The sequence below is a fragment of the Nerophis lumbriciformis genome, linkage group LG23 (assembly GCF_033978685.3).
Source record: "Nerophis lumbriciformis linkage group LG23, RoL_Nlum_v2.1, whole genome shotgun sequence".
NCBI classification, from domain to species: domain Eukaryota; kingdom Metazoa; phylum Chordata; class Actinopteri; order Syngnathiformes; family Syngnathidae; genus Nerophis; species Nerophis lumbriciformis.
Window position 1 is genome coordinate 29600425 of NC_084570.2, and position 24079 is coordinate 29624503.

General features: G+C 41.7%; 3 protein-coding genes across 3 annotated transcripts in view; 2 read left to right on the forward strand and 1 right to left on the reverse strand.

Annotated features, from left to right (window-relative positions):
• The window catches only part of slc6a14 (solute carrier family 6 member 14), a 156220-nt gene that overhangs the window by 100588 nt on the left and 31553 nt on the right, over positions 1 to 24079 (forward strand). The window lies entirely within an intron of this gene.
• Positions 1 to 24079, reverse strand: part of LOC133622280 (uncharacterized) — a 112856-nt gene that overhangs the window by 75219 nt on the left and 13558 nt on the right. The gene's annotated exons all lie outside the window — the stretch shown is intronic.
• Positions 17472 to 23914, forward strand: LOC133622579 (uncharacterized). The gene is made up of 8 exons (XM_072915879.1): positions 17472 to 18154; positions 18634 to 18719; positions 18807 to 19027; positions 19494 to 19669; positions 20054 to 20128; positions 21834 to 21948; positions 22693 to 22883; positions 23767 to 23914. Exons 3-7 carry the CDS (start codon positions 18856 to 18858, stop codon positions 22803 to 22805), a joined length of 651 nt encoding a protein of 216 aa, XP_072771980.1. The 5' UTR covers positions 17472 to 18154; positions 18634 to 18719; positions 18807 to 18855; the 3' UTR covers positions 22806 to 22883; positions 23767 to 23914.

Sequence of the window (24079 nt, forward strand, 5' to 3'; positions counted from 1 at the left end):
GTGCCTCACCAGTCATGAACCTCACCGCACGTCACTGATATATATATATATATATATATATATATATATATATATATATATATATATATATATATATATATATATATATATATATATATATATAAATACATACATATATGTATATGTATACATGTATATGTATATATACATGTATATATATATATATATATACATATATATATATATATATATATATATATATATATATATATATATATATATATATATATATATATATATATATATATATAAATAAATGTAATGGTGTAGAAACAGACGTTCATTATGCTTGATTGAATTACGAATGAAGTGTTGCAACAGCGCCTGTTGCTGGCGGGAAGTGGTATGTACGGTTACCTGCGGGAAGTGCTCAGAACTGTGACGCCTTCCAACTGGTAAGACACATTTTTGCATTGTCCGGGATTGTTTACTAATTAGTGAATATTGACTGTTTATATTTTGATTAGTACTTTGTAATGTACACATAAAAAGGTTCGCTAATTGGTATTGACCAAAACTGTATCTTAGAGTGATATTTTGAAGACAATAACACACTTTTACTGTGTAAACTAATTGGTGATTGTTAATGTGTTATTTAGAGAATCCCGTGACCCAAGTGGACTCACAGACTCACAATTTGTACTGTTTTGCAGGTAACATTATATTTCACGCCACCGTGATTGTTTGGTTGTTCATATAGCTGTCCTCACCTATTATTATGATGCTAATGGTAGCTTGGCTCGGCCGCAGCCTGGTTTATCAACCGCATGGTTTGAAGCAGCCATTTTGGATGTGAGGTGCGTTCAGGGACATCCTGTAAAATGTAGTGACTGTCAATTTACTGTGTATTTTGCATATTAAAAAAAGGATTATTGTAAGTTTAAGTATACCATTATCAGTACAAGTGAAACCAATTGAGAGAAATGAATATGATAATTAGTATGAAGATTTGGTTTAAACACTATACGATCACACCCAAATGTAACATGTTGTTTGTAAAATGAAGCTGTGGTTTTATTATGTCAAACATCAGAACTGTGACCCAAGTGGACTCACAGTCTCACAATTTGCACTGTTTTGCAGGACACTGTAATAAAACATATTCATAATCCACCTGCTGCCAGTGATATGTTGTAGCGACAGCAATATGGAGCTGCATTTTGCCACATACAGTTGTGGACCGTCACATATATATATATAAATACATACATATATGTATACTGTATGTATACATGTATATGTATATATACATGTATATATACATATACATATATATGTATTTATATATATATATATATATATATATATATATATATATATATATATATATATATATATATATATATATATATATATGTATGTATGTGTGGGAAAAAAATCACAAGACTATTTCATCTCTACAGACATGACAGCAACCACCCACCCACCACCACGAAAAGAATACCTACCGGAATTAATAAAAGGCTATCGATGCTGTCATCTAGCAAAGCTGAATTTGACCAAGCAACCCCCCCGTACCAAAAAGCCCTTGATGAAAGCGGGTACAATTTCACCCTCACCTGTGAACCCACGCCAGGAAACCAACTAAAAAAGAACAGAAAACGAAACGACATCATCTGGTACAACCCCCCATACAGCAAAAACGTCTCAACTAACATCGGACACAAATTCCTCAATCTGATTGACAAACACTTTCCCAAAGACAACATCCTAAGAAAAGTATTCAACAAGAACAACATTAAATTGAGCTACAGCTATATGAACAATATACGACAAATTATCTCAAACCACAACACAACAATTGCAAATATATATATATATATATATATATATATATATATATATATATAAAAAATATATATATATATATATATATATATATATATATATATATATGTATATATATATATACATGTGTGTATATATATACATATATATATGTATGTATGTGTATATATACATATGTATGTATGTGTATGTGTATATATACATATGTATGTATTGTATATATACATATATATATATACATACATACATATATACTGTATGTGTATATACATACATACATATATACAGTATGTATGTATATACATACATATATATGTATGTACATATATACATACATACATACATATATATATATGTATATATATACATACTCCTCTCTGAGCTGCCACCTTAACGTGGTAGAGGAGTTTGCATGTCCCAATGATCCTAGGAGCTATGTTGTCCGGGGGCTTTATGCCCCCTGGTAGGGTCTCCCAAGGCAAACTGGTCCTAGGTGAGGGATCAGACAAAGAGCAGCTCGAAGATCTCTATGAGGAACACTGACAAGGAACCCAGATTTCCCTCGCCCGGACGCGGGTCACCGGGGCCCCCCTCTGGAGCCAGGCCCGGAGGTGGGGCACGATGGCGAGCGCCTGGTGGCCGGGCCTGCCCCCATGGGGCCCGGCCGGGCACAGCCCGAAGAGGCAACGTGGGTCCCCCCTCCAATGGGCTCACCACCCATAGCAGGGGTCATAGAGGTCGGGTGCGATGTGAGCTGGGCGGCAGCCGAAGGCAGGGCACTTGGTGGTCCGATCCTCGGCTACAGAAGCTAGCTCTTGGGACGTGGAACGTCACCTCGCTGGGGGGAAGGAGCCTGAGCTAGTGCGCGAGGTGGAGAAGTTCCGGCTAGATATAGTCGGACTCACTTCGACGCACAGCAAGGGCTCTGGAACCAGTTCTCTCGAGAGGGGCTGGACTCTCTTCCACTCTGGCGTTGCCGGCAGTGAGAGGCGACGGGCTGGGGTGGCAATTCTTGTTTCCCCCCGGCTCAGAGCCTGCACATTGGAGTTCAACCCGGTGGACGAGAGGGTAGCTTCCCTCCGCCTTCGGGTGGGGGAACGGGTCCTGACTGTGGTTTGCGCTTATGCGCCAAACCACAGCTCAGAGTACCCACCCTTTTTGGATTCACTCGAGGGAGTACTTGAGAGTGCGCCCCCGGGTGATTCCCTCGTTCTACTGGGAGACTTCAATGCTCATGTTGGCAGCGACAGTGAAACCTGGAGAGGCGGGATTGGGAAGAATGGCCGCCCGGATCTGAATCCGAGTGGTGTTTTGTTATTGGACTTTTGTGCTCGTCACAGATTGTGATGTGGAGGAGCAGCGGCTTTACTTTGAGCTCCTCCCGGATGACAGAGCTTCTCACCCTATCTCTAAGGGAGAGCCCCGCCACCCGGCGGAGGAAACTCATTTCGGCCGCTTGTACCCGTGATCTTGTCCTTTCGGTCATAACCCAAAGCTCATGACCATAGGTGAGGATGGGAACGTAGATCGACCGGTAAATTGAGAGCTTTGCCTTCCGGCTCAGCTCCTTCTTCACCACAACGGATCGATACAGCGTCCGCATTACTGAAGACGCCGCACCGATCCGCCTGTTGATCTCACGATCCACTTTTCCCTCACTCGTGAACAAGACTCCTAGGTACTTGAACTCCTCCACTTGGGGCAGGGTCTCCTCCCCAACCCGGAGATGGCACTCCACCCTTTTCCGGGCGAGAACCATGGACTCGGACTTGGAGGTGCTGATTCTCATCCCAGTCGCTTCACACTCGGCTGCGAACCGATCCAGTGAGAGCTGAATATCCTGGCCAGATGAAGCCATCAGGACCACATCATCTGCAAAAAGCAGAGACCTAATCCTGCAGCCACCAAACCAGATCCCCTCAACTCCTTGACTGCGCCTAGAAATTCTGTCCATAAAAGTTATGAACAGAATCGGTGACAAAGGGCAGCTTTGGCGGAGTCCAACCCTCACTGGAAACGTGTCCGACTTACTACCGGCAATGCGGACCAAGCTCTGGCACTGATCATACAGGGAGCGGACTGCCACAATCAGACAGTCCGATACCCCATACTCTCTGAGCACTCCCCACAAGACTTCCCGAGGGACACGGTCGAATGCCTTCTCCAAGTCCACAAAACACATGTAGACTGGTTGGGCAAACTCCCATGCACCCTCAAGGACCCTGCCGAGAGTATAGAGCTGGTCCACAGTTCCACGACCAGGACGAAAACCACACTGTTCCTCCTGAATCCGAGGTTCGACTATCCGGCGTAGCCTCCTCTCCAGTACACCTGAATAGACCTTACCGGGAAGGCTGAGGAGTGTGATCCCACGATAGTTAGAACACACCCTCCGGTTCCCCTTCTTAAAGAGAGGAACCACCACCCCGGTCTGCCAATCCAGTGGTACTGCCCCCGATGTCCACGCGATGCTGCAGAGTCTTGTCAACCAAGACAGCCCCACAGCATCCAGAGCCTTAAGGAAATCTGGGCGGATCTCATCTACCCCCGGGGCCTTGCACTTTGTATGCAGTGTTATTTCATTTTAAATTTCAAAAGAGTTTTGTGGCTCCCATTGTTTTCTTTATTTTGTGAAACGGGTCAAAATGGCTCTTTGAGTGGTAAAGGTTGCTGACCCCTGTTTTAGACATATCAGCTCAAGAAGAAAGTGATATCCAAAGAAGCCAACTTGATTTTAATATGCCAGTGCTAAGCCCAGTAGAACGCACTAAAGAGTTTGTGGAGCAACTGTCAGAGGCATCTCATGGCCAACACTCACTCCATTCTTTAAATCAGCCAATACTGACCTCTTCCTCAGCGCGCCAGCAGACAATGGACAACGATGAAGATGCTAAGGTCAACACAACGGCTAATAAACAAGAGATGGATGATGTAAAGTACCATGTGCTCAATTACCTACCTGTCCAGCACCACAAACAACCACACGTGGGGACTCCACCGCTTAGTATTACTGCAAGTCCATCAAAAGACACCTTCACAAGGAATGATGCAACTCAAAGGATAGATTCTTCATATCAAAAATCATTCCACCATACCCAGCCTCATCACTTTTCCACACAAGGAGCAACTTCCTTTGACAATCGTGGTGCATCAGACCTGGCTAAATACCTAATGCATAAAGAGATGGTTAGCTCTGGTCTTCTCAAGTTTGATGACCAACCACAAAATTACTTTTAATTAGGAATTGTTTATGCTGGCTAAATGGCTTGGACCTCAATCAGCAGAACAAGCTAAGAGATTAAGAGCCATGTACATACACAATGCCGAAGCTGGGGTCGAAATGGTGTGGCCGAGGCGAGAGGAGTCATACGGTGCACCTAAAATAATTGAGCATGCTTTACTTAAAAAACTGGAGAACTTCCCACATATCTCAAACACAGACAACCAAAGACTGAGAGAGTTCGGGGACCTCCTTCTTGAGTTGGACGCAGCAAAGTCAAATTAACTCTTATCCGGTCTTCTTCATCTTGACACAGCTCATGGCATTAGTCCCATCCTGATCAAGCTACCATATCATCTCCAAGAAAAATGGGTTAGTGCAGGCTCAGCATACAAAAGGGACAAAAAGGTGGCTTATCCACCATTTCACTTCTTTGTGAACTTCATTATGGAAGAAGCTAGGATCCGCAATGATCCCAGCTTTGCATGTGCCACCAGTGGTAACGTAACTATTGCTAGACAAGAATGACATCAACCGAATTATAGGACACCAGTGTCCGTAAAGAAAACTGAAGTGGCGACAGTACCTGAAGCTAAATACAACTTCCAAGAAAAGAAATCTGAAGACCCAGATAAAATATGTCCCATCCACAATAAGCCTCACCCTCTACATAAATGCCGTGGCTTCCGAAACAAACCACTCGAAGAAAGAAAGGCTTATCTGAAAGACCAACACATCTGTTATCGATGTTGCGCATCTACGAGACACATGACGAAGGATTGTGAAAAAGCCGTGCAATGTAAAGAGTATGACAGCACTAGGCACATCACAGCACGTCACCCTGGTCCACCACCAAAAACAGAGAACTCCCCAGTGAAGGAAGATCAAGGCGGGGAGAATAATGAACATCTCATCCCATCTGTGACATCAAAGTGCACTGAGATCTGTGGCAATTCAGTGACTTCAAGATCCTGTTCCAAAATGTGTTTAGTCAGAGTATACCCTGCTGGCCAAAGAGAGAAAGCTGTCAAAATGTATGCAGTCCTGGATGACAAAGTAACTGATCCCTTGCTATAACAGATTCCTTCAATCTCTTCGGCATCAAATCAGATTCAGCACCATACACACTGACGACATGTTCTGGGGTAATGGAGACAGCAGGAAGACGTGCATGCAACTTCATCATAAAGTCATTGGACATGCAAACCACAGTACCTCTCCCCACACTTATAGAATGCGACATGATGCCCGATGACAGATTGGAGATCCCATCACCAGAGATTATTCAGCATCATCCTCATCTAGCTCCACTGGCAGAAAAGATACCAGCAGTTGACCCCAATGCAACAATTTTGATTTTACTCGGAAGAAATATCATCCAAGTGCATAAAGTAAGGGAGCAGTACAATGGACCTGACGAGGCACCTTATGCACAACGTCTTGACCTAGGGTGGGTCGTAGTCGGGGAAGTATGTCTTGGAGGAGCTCATAAACCAGAAAACATCAATGTCTTCAGGACTAATCTGCCGCACAATGGACGAGAAACATTTCTAAGTCCATGTTGTAACACCATCCGTGTCGGTGAAAAGTTCAGCAGCCCTAATCCGTGCCATGGTCTGCAACCCCCCAAACATCTGGAGGAGATGGACAACCTCGGCAGCCAGGTTTTTCAAAAAGCTAAGAATGATGATAAACCAGGTTTGTATACTGATGATCAAGCAGCCCTTGACATTATGAACAGAGAAGTATACAAAGATGAGTATACTTGGGTTGCCCCGTTACCCATTCGATCACCTCGTCGCCACCTCTCAAACAATCGGGAAAAAGCATCAAAGCGGCTTTCATCCCTTTATCATACGCAGAAGAGAGACGTCATATATGCACCGCCAGGAGACTTCAGTGTGAAAGACATCCACTCAAAACAATGGCGGCAAGTCCAACTTCTCTCTGATAGATTCTGGAAGCGATGGAAACAAGAATACCTGTCAACCATACAACCTAGGAGAAAATGGTATGCAGAAAGGCCTAACCTGCAAGTAGGAGACCTAGTACTACTGAAAGACGGCCAGGTGAGAAGAAATGAATGGCCAACTGGATTCATCGTCAAGTCTATCAACAGCCATGACAACAAAGTAAGAAAAGTAGACGTCAAGATCATCCGACAAGGTACTCCAAGTTTCTACACTAGACCCGTATCAGAGGTTGTGTTGCTCCTTCGTAAAGAGACTGTATAGTGGTATAAAACATTATACAAGGCGGGGAGTGTTATGCCCGTTTGATTGTGGACTATTACTGACACCTTGTGGCGATGGGAAAATGCTGCGCGTCATTAGTTTGGGCACCTCCGGGTTACAATGTTAGTCCAGATCATGAGACAATGAGAAGTAGACAAGTTTTATGAGAGGCCGTTATTCAGAATTACCTCTTACATACACTACTGAAATGCTCTCACATAAACAACTGAAATCTTTTTCTTTTATACACCCTACTGAAACACTCTTATAAACACTACTGAAATGCTCTTACATACACTACTGAAATGCTCTCACATAAACAACTGAAATGTTTTTCTCTCACACACCCTACTGAAATGCTCTTATAAACACTACTGAAATGCTCTTACATACACTACTGAAATGTTCTTATAAACACTACTGAAACACTCTTATAAACACTACTGATTTGCCCTTATAAACACTACTAAAATGCTCTTACATACACTACTGAAATGCTCTTATAAACAATACTGAAATGCTCTTACATACACTACTGAAACACTCTTATAAACACTACTGAAATGCTCCTACATACACTACTGAAACACTCTTATAAACACTACTGAAACGCTCTTACAAACACTACTGAAACACTCTTACATACACTACTGAAACACTCTTATAAACACTACTGAAACATTCTTACATACACTACTGAAACACTTTTATAAACACTACTGAAACACTCTTATAAACACTACACAGGCGTCACTTCCTGTCAATGAGAAAGGACGCAAAGAAAAAGGTTCCGCTTCTGCTACCGGAGTTTTTGTTAAGTCTGAAGATTTTGACCACTGATTTGCGATCACAGCCACAGGAGAGTCACCTGGCATCTTCGATCTGATTTTGGTCAGTTGAGAGGCACTGATACGCTGAAATAAGGCGAGTTGGAAGAGCCGTTAGCCTCAAGCCAAAGGCGCATTGTCGCAGTTCAAAGTGGTTGCCATAGGTGGATTAATGAACGGGCCTACCGGGCCCAGGCCCAGGGGGCCAGAGGCCCCAAGGGGCCAGGCCAACTTGGCCCCGCGGCCGCGACGCATGCAAAACTACTTTTGCAAAAATAATAATCTTAGGCCCCAAGGGGCCAGGCCAACTTGGCCCCGCGGCCATGATCCATAGAGGGTCAGAGGCCCCAAGGGGCCAGGTCAACTTGGCCCCGCGGCCGCGACCCACAGAGGGCCAGTGGCCCCAAGGGGCCAGGCCAACATGGCCCCGCGGCCATGATCTATAGACGGTCAGAGGCCCCAAGGGGCCAGGTCAACTTGGCCCCGCGGTCACGACCCACAGAGGGTCATAGGCCCCAAAGGGCCAGGTCAACTTGGCCCCGCGGCCGCGACCCACAGAGGGCCTGAGGCCCCAAGGGGTCAGGCCAACTTGGCCCCGCGGCCACGATCCATAGAGGGCGAGAGGCCCCGAGGGGTCATGCCAACTTGGCCCCGATCCATAGAGGGTCAGAGGCCCCAAGGGGCCAGGCCAACTTGGCCCCGCGGCCACGATCCACAGAGGGCCAGAGGCTCTCAATCATTATTATCAAAGCTAATTCTCAAATTGGATCACACAACCTCACTCACATATTCTTTATCAATTATTAAAGGTTGTTTCTGAATTTTGATCACAGAACTTAATGCAAATATTCTTGATTGATTGGCAAAGCTCATTCTCAAATTTTGATTACACAACCTTACTCTGACAAATTATCATTATCAAAAAGCTCTATCTCGAATTTGGATCACAGAATCTCACTCAAGTATTCTTAGCTGTGCCCCTCCCCCATCGAGTCTTTCATAAACCGGTCTGTTCTTTTAGAATCTCCTCATTTGGTACTTTGAACTCGTGAGTGACTGCTCAAAATTTGGTTTCCTTTCCCTCAGTTCAGACTCAGAGATAATTTGAAATCATTCCACAAGAAGTTTAACGCGCACACACACACGACACGCACACACTTGAGTTGAGCATTAATTGGAAATTCTTATATTTTCCATTTTGCTGTTATTATCAGCATCTTCCCATTTTGTCCTTTTCTTTCAAAAAAGTTTACAGTCTGACATTTGTCACTGCTGTCAGTTAATAACGTTTTGGTCTTTGACCCATTTTGTCATTTTCTCGATTCGATCGTCACTGACCACTCTCTCCTGTCTGGCAGACATCGTTGCTGCCATCATAGCCAGCAAGCTGCCTGCAGATAGCAACATTTTGGTGTCCTTTGTGAAAATATTTAGAAAGTAGACAAAAGTACACAAAGTTGTACAACTATTATCTTTATGATCTTTTTTGTTGTTTGTTTGTTTCTCTGTTACTGTGTGTGGCCAATTAAGCGACTTTTGGCCATACCTGGCTGGTGACATTTAGCGACTTTCTGGTTGTTGTTAAAATTAATAATAGCAACAGTTCTCTTCATCTTAATGCAATTTATTGTGTCTGTCTCTCCACATTTTGCCATTAGGTACTTTGAGCTCTTGTTGGTCAGTCACTCTAAGGTACATTGTTGCTGCCATCATAGCTAGCAAGCTGCCTGCAGATAGCGACATTTTGGTGTCCTTTGAGAAATATTAAGAAAGAAGACAAAAGTACAAGACATTGTACGATTACTATCTTTTTAAAAATTATTTGTTTCACTGTCAGTGTGATTGAGCGACTTTACCGCTAGATTTCGCGTCTTTTGGCCATACCTGGCTAGCGACTGAAAACATCATTTAGCGACTTTTTGGTTGTGAAGATAAGTGGTAAAAGCAGATCTGCCTGTTGGTCTTCCCACATTTTGCCATTTGGTACTTTGCACTCTTGTTGGTCACTCCAAGGCATTTGTCCCTGCCTTCAGCTAGTCACTTGGCTCTTTTGGAATTTATTTCACTGTAATTGGCTCTCTCTTTTTCCTCAGTACAAATCAGTCTGTTCCCTTGCCATTCATCACTGACCACTCCGCTCTCCTGTCTGTCAGACATTGTTGCTGCATGCAGATAGCTTGGGGTCCTTAGTGAAAATATCAGAAGAGAAAAGTACACAATTATCTTAATCATCTTTTTTTATTCACTGTCAGTCCTTCAGTGAGTCCCAGTGTGTTGGCGATTAAGCAACGTTGGCATTCGATTTAGAGACTTTTGGCCATACATGACTGGCGACTCAAAACGTCATCTAGTGACTTTCGCTGTCTGAGTTTAGCATTGATTGGAAATCTGTTATCAGTTCTTATAGAAATCAGCTGATTTCTGCTTTTGACTGTTAATGCTAGATTGCTAGTTTTGAAAATTGCATCACTCACACACACACACACACACACACACACACACACACACACACACACACACACACACACACACACACACACACACACACACAGTTGGTTAAGCTGTTGTGATAGGCAAAGAGCCAATGTGCACAGAAAGAAGGGAAATATGGATCATAAACGTCTAAGTGGAGGAGCTAGAAAAAAAATTCAGCAAGAAAAGAAAAAAAAGGAACAGTTTTACTTGAGAGTGTTACAAATATCTCCAGCTTCTTCAGTACAAAGACATCTGCTGAAAGCAATTCTATAAATGCTACTGCAAATTCAGCTAAGGTTAGCAATGCACCTGAGCTAGCATGTAGCTCCCAAGATCCTGAGACCACTACAAGTGTACGCACTGAACCAAATGCTTCGGATGCTAATGATTCAACCAACTCAGCAGTAGCCAGTTGCTCGGATGAATGTGAGGTCACTGCACCTCTGGACAGCATAGAAAATGAGTTGAATCTTTCTTCAACACCATCTACAGTGACAACTCTACCTAGGGATCCCGCTAGATGGGCTGATACCCTCACTGAGTCAATGAAGGAAGTTCTTATTCAAAGAGGTGCAAAATCATTTCACAACCGTCACAGCCATTATCCAGCTTCTGTGAGGAACAGTGGGCTAGGAGGCAAAACCCGATGCCTAAACAATGAACATTTTACTTCACACCTGCCTAATGGACAACGAGTACAAAGAGAGTGGATGATGTACTCTCCCTCTACTGGTAATGTTTACTGCTTTGCATGCAAACTGTTTTCCCCAAAAACGCATTCTTTTGTGACAGGCTATTGTGATTGGAAACACTCAGAAAGATTTGGTGAACATGAGCGAAGTGCTGAGCACATAACCTGCATGCAAGCAGTCTTGAACCGCGCCACAGGTGCCACAGTTGATGCAGACCTGTTCAAACAGTTTCAGGCAGAGAGCAGCTATTGGAGGCAGGTGTTACAAAGAGTTGTTGCAGTCATTAAATTCCTTGCAGAAAGGGGCCTTGCATTTAGGGGTAAAAATGAATCGTTAGGGTCTCCTCTCAATGGGAACTACCTTGGTATTCTGGAGGTCCTGGCTGAATTTGATCCCTTTCTAAAGGATCACATCAGAAAGTTTGGGCAGATGGGTCGAGGTAATACCTCATATCTGTCCTCCACCATTTGTGAGGAATTCATTGAATTGATGGGTGCAAAAACCAAACAGGCTATAGCAGATGAACTGCAAGCAAGCAAATACTACTCTATCATTGTGGATTCAACCCCAGATTTATCTCATGTGGACCAATTGACATTCATATTCCGTTTTGTTAGCAAAGAGGGCAGTGTTGTTGAACGCTTTGTGGGTTTTGAGCCCATTACTAGCCATACAGGTGAAAGTTTGGCTAACTGTGTCATGTCTGTGTTGGAAAATCTAGGGTTAGAGCTGTCAAATTGCAGGGGGCAGGCTTATGATAATGCCAGCAACATGTCAGGGAGGTATAATGGGTTGCAGGCTCACTTAAAGAAAAGCAACCCATTAATACACTATATTCCATGTGCAGCTCACTCTTTGAATTTGGTGGGAGTCAACAGCATTGACAGATGTGGAAATGAAGTCTCTAAGTATTTTGACTTGATTCAGTCTATTTACAACTTCACAACTGCATCCACACACCGATGGGACAGGGTATTTGGCAATTCCAACATAGATCTCACACTTAAAGCTTTATCCAACACGCGTTGGAGTTGCCGTGCAGAATCTACCAAAGCACTGTGGCAGAACTACAGTAAAATAAGAGCAGCACTACAGGGTATTTCCACTGATGACACAGAGAAACGAGACACACAAACTGAAGCTGACAGTCTAGTGCGGAAGCTGGATTCACTTGAGATGGCCTTCATGGCAGGCTTTTGGGACACTGTTCTGTCCAGATTTCAGGCCACAAGTCTGCAACTTCAAAAAGCAGACATGGACCTTGGTACAGCAGTTAGATTGCTGGAATCTCTGCGCACCTTTGTTCTCTCCCAAAGAGATCTATTTGATCATTTTGAGCAGAAAGCCTTAAACATGTTGGGTGGCACCCCATCTTACAGGGCTGAACGGATGAAGAAACGTAAAAAGTTTGCTGATGAATCAGCATCCCAAGATGTTGTGCTTGAGGGAAGGCAACTGTTTCAAATAGAGACATTTATTGCCTCTATTGATCAACTGAGTTCAAGCCTTAATCACCGTCTGGAGGCCTACAAACATCTGAACAATTTGTTCAGTGTCCTTTTCTCTTTGGATACAGAGTCCAATGCTTCAGTCCTTCACAAGGCCAAGATTCTCACTGAATCATACTCATCTGACCTCAATGAAAGTCTTGGACAGGAGCTTATACAGTTCAAATCTTTTATACAGCTCAACAACACTGATGAGGAAAGGACCCCTTCAGGACTGCTCAAAACAATAATACATTTTGGACTACAGCCTACGTTTCCTAATACATACATTGCGCTACAGATTTTTCTCACTCTACCGGTCAGTAACTGTGAGGGAGAACGCTCATTCTCTCTTTTGTCAAGAGTCAAAAATGAGCTGCGCACAAGAATGACTCAGAAAAGATTAAATGCGTTATCTCTAATGGCAATTGAGAGTGAGCTGACAAGAGAGTTGGACTTCAATGATGTGGTGGATGATTTTGCGAAATTGAAAGCACGAAAGAAACTCCTTGCTTAAAGGTGCACTGTGTAAGATTTTTAGGTTGTTATTTCCAGAATTCACCCATTCACTAATGTTAGGCTACCTGTTTTCATGAATACTTACCACCACCATAAAATTCTAAGTATCCATTATGACTGGGAGAATTGCACTTTCGCCATTTCTGGGAACTGTCTGTCACCTGGATTCTGAAGATAGGATTGACTTTAGGCAGAAGCTTGGTGCTTTCTCTGGCAAACTGAACCTCAAGCTTCATTCTCTGCAGCTTTGCATTCTTGTTCAGACTTTCATCGACAAGGAACTTTTCAACTTCCCCACTATCGTGAAGGGGCCACCAAAAGATTTCAGTGTGTCCAGCATGTCTAGTCTCTTCTTCTCCTGTCTTTGAGCCATCTCTTGTTTCTCGTCAGCCCAACTCTCGAATTTTGCCTTCATGAGTTTACTCCAGTTGAGTTCAACCTCTCTTTTTGCTTGTGCTGCTGCCTTGAAACCTCTGAAGCTCCTGGCTCTTCTGTAAAATTATTGACCTATTGACTGCGTTCAGTGTGCCCAACTTCTTCAGTCTGTAGTCCACCTTGCCACATTGTCTTTCCATCCCAATGTTGTGCACAGGGGTGCCATCAATGTTACTAGCCTGTTCACTGACAGGGTCCATTGGGAAGGTCTCCTCATCCATCCCATAGTCCATCCTCTGCCTGGCCAGGACAGTCTTCAGATGGGGCAGCATGAGATCTGTCAGCTGCTTCACTTCATCCAAGTATTCGGCAGCCACGTCTGACACTGAGTTCAGGACATGTCCAGTGCCTGTCCAGCCACTATAGCATTCTTGCTGTCTACATCCAGATCCACCATGAAACTCTGTAGCACTTGCTCCATCTTCATATCGGCCTCCGCCAACCGCATCACTTTATTCATGGCACTGCTGAAGCCCAGTGTAGTGTGGGTGCCACAAAAGATCTGCCCTGCTGGTTTTTCCAAGTTGTTCATCTCTGCCAACAGCTTTGAAAAGCCTTTGTTGTGCTCTGTGCTGTCAGTCATATGTGCATCTACAAGTTTATAAACATCCTACACATTGACTCCTCTGACCGACGCCAGTATTTCGAACCCCATATCCACTTGCATTTCTATGTCCTCAGTGGTCTCTCGGTGAATGGGTAAGACAGGCAGAGGAAATGGGCTATCTTGACCTGCATGCAGCCCTTGTACCATGAACTGGCCTACACCTTTCTTTGTGGTGCTCTCCGATGCATGTGTTATCATTTTACCTTTCTCCTTCTCCTCCTCAAGCTTTCCCACAAAATAGATACAGACTTTGAGCCTCAATTTGCTGCACAGCTGCCGTTATGCCAAAGTGTTTTCCTAAGATATTATTTTATTTTTAATGATAGAAGGGAGGAAAAGGGGGCAAAAATCATGTCCAATTTAGTTTTTTGGGTGGGGTGGGGGGTTTATTTCATGATAGGTACCAACTTCCAATACATAATATCTCTCAAATGACCCAATGCACCATCACTGAAGTGGGCTTAATCATTTTCCTAAATTTTTATTTTTAGGCCATTTATCCCCTCCCCCTACCTGTGTCTGTGTGAAACCTGTGCTTGTCTGTGTGGTATACCTAATAGTGTGTGTGCAGTATGTGCACTCTTCTGTACAGTACAGTGTGCATGTCTGTTCACAGTATACAGTATTTCTTGCATAGTGTGTGCGTGTGTGTGCGCGTGCACGCGCGGGGTTGAGGGGCCAAGACCATGTCAGGCCCAGGGGGCCAAAATTTCTTAATCCGCCCCTGGTGGTTGCCTAGCAACCAAAAGCTACGGCGAGTTTACAGCTGTTTTAAAGTGATTCCGACGTCGCAGAGTGATATAAAAGTTGACAGGCTGACACCTCAAATTGATCTCTGAACAGCGCAAGGTACGAAATTGTTGAAAAAACAAGTTAAAAGTGCAGCAAGTCGCTAAAGAAGCAACTACCGTTAAGACATAAGAGGCACTGACGTCAGCGACTGCCGCGATGCAAAAAACTAAAGGAAAGACTGAAATCCCGAAACGTTCGGTGTCAGCTGACACAGAACACAAATGGGAACAAGATTTGAGGCTGGACACAGGACATGATGGGAGTCAAGAAGGGATACTACAAAAACTATTCCATGAATTTAAAGAAGAAGTGATAGAAGAATGGAAAGAAATGATGGATGGATGGATGGAAAGAAGATATGAATGAAATGAAAGAAATTAAAAAAGATCTGAGAAAAGCAACAACAGAACACAAACAAGATGTGAAAAGTCTGCAGCAAAATATAGAAAGCCTGCAAACTCAGAACACCTCCAAAAAAATGAAGCCACTGAAATGGGCCAACAAATGAAGACCCTTCAAGAAGACAACAACATGCTGAGGAATATCATAGATGAAATGGATCAGGATAAACGAATGAATGATATCATCGTGACAGGGCACCGAATTAAACCAAGATTCTATGCGAAAGCTGTGAATAATGAAGGTGAACCAAATGAAATGGATATGGTCTCAGCAGAACAGCAAGTGGTTAACTTTCTGCAATCAAAGAAAACTGAAATTGACATTAATACCATCGAAACATGCATCCCACTGAACGGAAGAAACAACAACGCCACTACAGTCGTGCTCGTGAAACTCGTAAACAGAAAATCTAAAATGGCATTGCTGAGACAGGGAAAGAAGCTGAAGGGAACAAATGTGTACATGAATGAGCATCTCACAAAACGTAATGCTGGAATCGCCAAGAAAGCACGCGACTTGAGAAAGCAGGGAAAAATTCAGGGAACTTGGAGCACCAACTGTAAAATCTACATCAAGCTGAATGGAGGTCCAGAAGCAAGAGTACTTGTTGTCCATGACATCAAGGACCTGGACAATTTTTAAAGTTTACACAGCTTTCACAACAACGATGACAGAAAACAAGCACCTAAATTCAGCATCGACACTACTATGTTCCAAGGGACGACTAAACAAGAAGACCTATATTCAGGATTGCATCCACCTACACTTATAGAGATTATTGAAACAACATCAAAGATTTTTGAACAAGAAAATATGGAACTAAAAAACTTCTGCAACAAAGATCACAAAAACCAGGATTTGGAAAATTATATAGATCCAGATACAATTTTTTTCTCCCACATCAGTAATAATTGTTTATATTATACAGATGAGCAATATAATAGCAAAATTAAATGTGATAACAAATTGTCAATTATTAATTTTAATAGCAGAAGCTTGTATGCAAACTACAACAACATTAAGAACTTTTTGGAACACATCAACGAACCCTTCAAAGTGATCGCTGTCACAGAAACATGGATTGATGATAAAAAAGGAATAGATTTTGATCTGGAAGGATATGAACTAAACTACATCAACAGAACCAACAAAAATGGAGGAGGAGTAGCTGTGTACGTGATGAAGAACCTGAACTACAAAGTGGTAAAAAAACATGTAATTTACTATAGATAATATCTTAGAATGTATAACCATTGAAATATGTCAGGAAAAAAGCAAAAACATTTTCATCAGTTGTATATATAGATCACCTAAATCAAGTATAGAAACATTTGAAGAATGGTTCAAGGCAACTTACATGGACAATGGTCAAAAAATAATTTTCTTATGCGATGACTTTAATATTGACTTATTGAACCCTAACAAGCAAAGGTCTATTGATGACTTCATTGATACAATGTACAGCATCAGTTTATATCCTAAAATCACAAAGCCAAGCAGAATCACAAGACACTGTGCCACACGCATTGATAATATTTTTCCCAATGATTTTGATAATAACACTGCAAGTGGTCTACTTATGACCGACGTTAGTGATCATCTGCCAGTTTTTACAATATATGATGGAAACTACAAGAAGAACATGGAAGACAAAAGGACATTTCGAAGACTGTGCACAGAGAAGAAGATGATTGCTTTCAAAATTGAGCTACAAAAGCAAGATTGGGACAATGTGTACAATGAAAAAGAGGTTGATCCCTGCAAAAAATGTTCTATAGAATCTCTATAGAAATATATAGAACGCTATAGAATTTCGTCGGAATTTCTTTAGAACTGAAGATTCTATAGAATATGTATTCAAAATTCTATAGAAATTCTATAGACATCAGCTTCATGTGCTGGAAGGTCTTTTCACTGTTCTATAGAGCTGGGAATTCTATAGAATATCCTATAGAAATTCTATAGACATTACATTATCTGATGAAAAGTCCATAGATTGTTCTATAGAACTGGGCATTCTATAGAATGTCTAACAGAAATTCTATAGACATTACTTTATCTGCTGAAAGGTCTATAGATTGTTCTATAGAACTGGGCATTCTATAGAATGTCTAACAGAAATTCTATAGACATTATCCTTTATCTGCTGAAAGTTCTATAGATTGTTCCATGGAATAAAATTCTATAAAATGGCAGCAGCGCTATCACCATAGCATTGATTAATCTCATTAAGTTGATTCACCAGACTTGAGCTTGTTTTTTGAACAATGCAGGATGTCTCCCTCAATTATGAAAATGTTAATTTTGTATCATTCAAAATTGTGAGGTGTCATTTCAAGGCGGACACCCAGAACTTCGGCAGACTTTATTTTTAAAAGTATATTTATTCCAATAAATCAATTTATTTTTATTTTTAGAGTTTTTGAGTTATCTATAAGTAAAACGTGTGAATATTTTCGTAACTTACTTTTTTATGTGATAAAATTAATTTTATTGGACTTCCAACATAAATTGATTTAGCAAAACTCAGTTCAAAGGTTTAAATCAGACCTAAAACGTCAGGACCCGCCCACGTACCTGCATGCAGCTGTGGAAGAACAAGCCCAGACACGTTTCTTCACGGAGCCCAATAGGAAAACACTTTACCGAACTCATGTAAGTAACAATTTATATTGTTAAAAGTCAGTATTTGCCAGGATTTAAATGTATACATTTTCAAAAGCATGGTTCAATGTTATATTTAGTTTACTACTTTTCCCGCCGTAACATTACAACCCCCCCCCCCCCCCCAAACACGATAAATAGAACTGCTCTCGTTTTGTTATAAAATAACAAAACTGTTTTAAGGCTGCAATCACAACCAAATTCATGTATAGTTGGTAATAATCGCGTTGTATCAATGTTTCTCATATCCGACACTAATAAGTGCGAATATGTTTCAAATCAACTTTTTTTTTTAATTATTTATTTTTCCCCTTCGCGCTTGCCGTAGTTGCAAAGCAGATTTCGCGGGCAGTTTGAGTTGGTGATGGCGGCCACAACGTCCATGTTGACTTCACTCGCTCTTTCTAAGCTGCCCAAGTCACGTCGGAGTTCATTGACGGTAACTTTGTTGGCTTAAACATCACATTTAGGTTTAGGGTCTTCTAGGCGCGATGCGAGACGTCACAAGCGGGCTAACGTTGAGCCAAACAGCAGCTTCGAGGCACGGGCGGAAATGGTGAGCTAGCAAAACTAGCCTAATTTATTATTATTATTATTATCATCCCTCCATTGTTTGTAACGTCAGGCTTGTGTGATCACACAGAGAAGGAGTTTGGCCCCCAGTCAGGTCGCCAAACGGAAGCAAGGGGAGGATGATCATCGAGACGAAATATAGTATATTAACCACGAGCGGTTCTCGAGAGAAGATGAATGGAGAAAATTGGGACAGTGATGAAGAAGTCCAAGTTCCATGGCCACTCAACAAAGCAGGAGGAAGGAAGCAGTCACAAACCAAACACGTGGCAAGAATTCTGAGATTTGGTGGTAATTAATAAACAGTTGAAAACTTTTCAATTCAATTCAGTAAAAAGTATACGTTTTACCAGAAGTACATATAAATATAGATATATTTAATGTACTTCTGATTTTACACCTTGAACTTTCGACTTTGTTTATGTAAAGTTAAATTTAATTAATATAATTTTTTTTCTTCCATGATTGATAGTAATTTCTCATCAGTGCAGCCCTGGTATACTGAATGTTTCAATCTGCAATGCTGAGGTGATTGTCATGATAGTACAGACTTAACCTTGACAATTTTTTAATATGGCTGTAAGCCTGTAAATAAGGGAAAGTAAGGTGAAATTTGTTTCTCGCTGAGGTGAATTTCTGAATCATCAGAACTGTAGGTATACCAAAGTAATTTAGTGATAACAATCTGCTGCTGAAATGTATGACTAACTGTACAGTTTAATTTAGCTTAATGTGGCACATATTTGTTTTTACACAGAAGACACACGTGAACTGACGCCATATTTGAAAGCCGCTCAGGATGGCAAGGATGTACCCCTTACTGGTGATTTGGAATATGGCAGAGGCAAGAGAAACAAACAGCCAAAGTCTTGGTCATCAGACAGTGAGAGCAAGGATGAAAGTGTTGAGGAGACTCTATCTGACAGACAGCAGGTACTTTTATTTCAGTGGTGTTGTCGCGATATGACCGAAATAGTGTTGAAAGCGACGTTAAACGTTAATTCACTCACTCACTATTTCAGTGGTGTTTCAACTGTGTGAGGTTTTGTAGGATTCAATCCCATACTTTTGAAGTACCTTGTCAGTTTTTCTTTATCATAAAAGTTAATCAAATCATGTTTCATTGTAGGCTTTAAAGTTATTGAATATTTTGATTCAATTCGACCAACTCAGACAGAATAATATTCAAGACAAATTGAGGTGTTGACAGACTTTCTGCATGTACTCGAAAATCTATCATTTCTGCAAACATATTTCTTCACTTCAATGGCATATAAAAGAACTGAACACGTTTTCTTGTTAATCTTGATTTTTCAGAAGAAAAAGAGGAAAGTAAGCCGTACAGCTGTGGGATATGATGCTCGGGCACAATTGAAGGCCCAACTTGCTGCTGTGAGTACATGAATAGAATAGAATAGGATTTTATTGGTTACCGTATTTTCCGCACTATAAGGCGCACCTAAAAACCACAATTTTTCTCAAAAGCTGACAGTGCGCCTTATAACCCGGTGCGCTTTATTACGATTCATTTTCATAAAGTTTCGATCTCGCAACTTCGGTAAACAGCCGCCATCTTTTTTCCCGGTAGAACAGGAAGCGCTTCTTCTTCTACGCAAGCAACCGCCAAGGAAAGCACCCGCCCCCATAGAACAGGAAGCGCTTCTTCTTCTACTGTAAGCAACCACCCGCCCCCGGAAGAAGAAGAAAAAACGCGCGGATATCACCGTACGTTTCATTTCCTGTTTACATCTGTAAAGACCACAAAATGGCTCCTACTAAGCGACAAGGATCCCGTTCATGAAAAGACGCAATCTCTCCATCCGCACACGGATTACTACCGTATTTCACAGCAACTGATATTCCTGTGAACCGCACTGTGGAACGGGAGCACGTACGGTGAATATTCGCACCACAGGGAATGAGAAGTCATCCTTCACTGTGGTTCTAGCTTGCCATGCTAACTTCCACCCATGGTGATATTCAAAAGGAAGACCTTGCCAAAAGAGACCTTTCCAGCCGGCGTCATCATAAAAGCTAACTCGAAGGGATGGATGGATGAAGAAAAGATGAGCGAGTGGTTAAGGGAAGTTTACGCGAAGAGGCCGGGTGGCTTTTTTCACACAGCTCCGAAGGCGAACACACCTTCACTAAGACGGGCAGACAGCGCCGGACGACATACGCCAACATTTGCCAGTGGATCGTAAATGCCTGGGCAGATATTTCGGTCACAACTGTGGTCCGAGCTTTCCGGAAGGCAGGATTCACAGAACTGCTGCACAACAACAGCGACACTGAATCCGATGACTTCGACGAGACGGAGCCGGCCATTTTTGGATCCCACGCTTGCGCAACTTTTCAATTCGGACACCGAAGACGAAGAATTCGAAGGATTTACGAATGAAGAATAACTTCAGAAGGTGAGCGCTATGTTTATTTTGTGTGTTGTGACATTAACGTTCGAGCAACATTATGTTGCTATTGCTCTACACCATTTTGAATTTTACTATGTTTGTGATTGCACATTTGCGTACATTTTGGGACAGAGTTGTTAGAACGCTGGTTTTCAATATATTATTAAAGTTTGACTGAACTATCTGACTGTTTTTTTGACATTCCCTTTAGCGCAGCGTAGGCGCGGCTTATAATCCGGGGCGGCTTATTGGTGGACAAAGTTATGAAATATGTAATTCATTGAAGGTGCGGCTAATAATCCGGTGCGCCTTATAGTGCGGAAAATACGGTAATCAAAGCACCCTCTCGAGGCAAACAATCACAAGTGCCTAGCATTCATTTGAAATCGAGGACGTAAAAATTGCATCCCTGGCAACTGGTTTAAAACACAAGTTTATACTTTTACTTATATGAAAATAACACTACAAATACCTGATGAACAGTGCCTACTGTGTGAATGGCTTACTGCTACATGTACATGTAGCATATTCAAATTAATGTGCCTACAAGGTTGCTTATACATGTAAAACTTATATGGTGCTGTCAGGGCCGTATCCAGGACAAATTGCTTCCGGAAAACATATGAGCGCCCAAATTAATCATAATACAAATTATTTCATTTGATTTACTATTTTGACATTTTCAGCTGGGAAGAACTTCACCGAAAGATACATGTACAGAAATGGAATCCCTGAAGAAGGAAGTCCTCCAGTTGAGAGAGGAAAACAAATCCCTTCGAGATGCATTGAGGGTTGTTGAAGGTAGGTTTTCTTATTCTAGAAGTATGTTATTGTAATTATCATAGGTTGATGGAAAATATGCTTACATGTCGATGTATGAAATAACTTTCTTATTACTGTATTTTCATCTAACTTTGGCCTACGGGTATTGTCGTCATGTACGGCTGTCCATCCGTCACCGCAATATTTACAGAATCGTTTCATGTACGGAAACCAAACTTGTTACATCTATTTATCTTAGTGTAACAAGAAGCCTATCGAAAATGAGTCGTCTCGGACAATATTTTCCAGAGTTATGCCCCTTTTTTCCAATAAAAATCCATTTATGATCTGGGATCATTTCAGAACTGTTGCATATACAACATCCTAAGTTGTGATGTCCTCCCCTCTAAATAAGGGGAGGACATATGGTGTTTGTTTGTCTGTCTGTCCGTCCGTTTTTGTGTGTTTCTCTTATATTAGCAAGAGTTACGTCCCTTCCTTCTTGATATTTTGTCTCAGCTGGATATCTGATTAATACTTGACCGACAAATATTAAATCTTCGCGTGGTCAGGATGAATTAATATATATGGTTATATATATTTTTCATCTTTGATTGCTTCCTTACCATGTTTCTCTTGACTTGAACAAGATTCCTATCAAAATACCCTTACATTATGATAGCTGGGGTTAGAGCCGAGCGGTTTGGATATCGCCAGCTTCATGTTATTAATGTATTTTTTTTTTATTGTGTCTGCATCACAATGTACTTTTTTCTATTAAAGGACTTCCTGGCCTGCTAATGAAGATGGACGACTTATCACGTCAGGCAACAATACTATCAGCTCGACGTCCTGCTGTCGCTCTGCCAGAGAGGAGCTGGCCAACAGCAGCTTGACAGGAAAAAAATCCAATGCTTTTAAGGATAAGCATGAGAAACCAAAACTGGATGACAAGAAAGTGTCTGCTATTATTGGTGAGTATAAGTTAAATCAATCTGATTAAAACCATATCCACATCAGGGAAGTGGATCTGACCCTTTTCCTATCTCCAAGTCGTTCCGTGATCGTTTGGCATGAAGTATAGATATCCATAGCTTCCAGTCTGCTTGGTCCATGAATTGACTGCGAGATGTTCGTTTTGACAGATTTATAGGCATGGGTGGTCACATTAGCTTTGATCTCGTCGGAAACCAACATCAAGTGACTAAGCAAAAACCGCAGCGCACGGATATCTACACCTTTTTCTCGTTTGATATCTTATATCGGCATTCTCCGCCTTACTATTTAACAACTAGCGTCGGGAATTTCCGTGAGTTCTGCTGCAAGTTGAGAAGTGAACGACTTTTAGATAGGGAATGTGTCAGATCCCCTTCCCGATGTGGATATGGTTTCAATCAGATTGAAGTTAAATATTTTTATTAGAATTCTATTAATGCACTTTCGTGATTGTTCGAACGCCATTGGGGACACCCATCAAGTACACAACAAGATTCACAAGAAAGTGAAATCCTGAAAATAATTTGAAAAATATTTCACACACTGAATGGATTTTCTATATAGCTAATGAATAGTGTACATGCACTGTCAGAATTTGATACAGATTTGTTGCAGTTCGTAAAGCCTGGCATGATTGCACCACATATGATTTTGTGTGCGTCAAGCAGTGCAAGTGCCTTACAGCATAGAAACGCGTGATATGCAATGTATGCAGTGTGTTGACTATCCATTGCATTGATTAAATGATAGACATCACTCTCTTTATCGAGCTGAAAAATGCCATAGTGTAACTCATTGCATGACAGCTAGTGTCTTGGTGTCTGCAGACACTAATTCTGGTATATTTTATTGATCTTTCAGATTTTGTGAAGAAGCTCCATCCCTCAAGTGAAGCAAATGTGATAAAGAAAATCATTGGAGTGAAACTGAACATTGCGCAGAAAATGGGAAAAAAAGAAGGCCTCAGAAACAAATTCTGCTGGACGTCTAGCCGTCTCTAACAGTCGGGGAAGCGCGGTGATCATGTTGATTTATGCTGCTGACATTTATTTATTACGTCAAGATTTGAGTTACATGTATATAATAAATACAAGTCAACATTCATTCAACTGCAATATTTGTCTTTCTCCATTGCCAGTGTTAGACCACAGATTTTGTAGAATGCCTGCCCAAT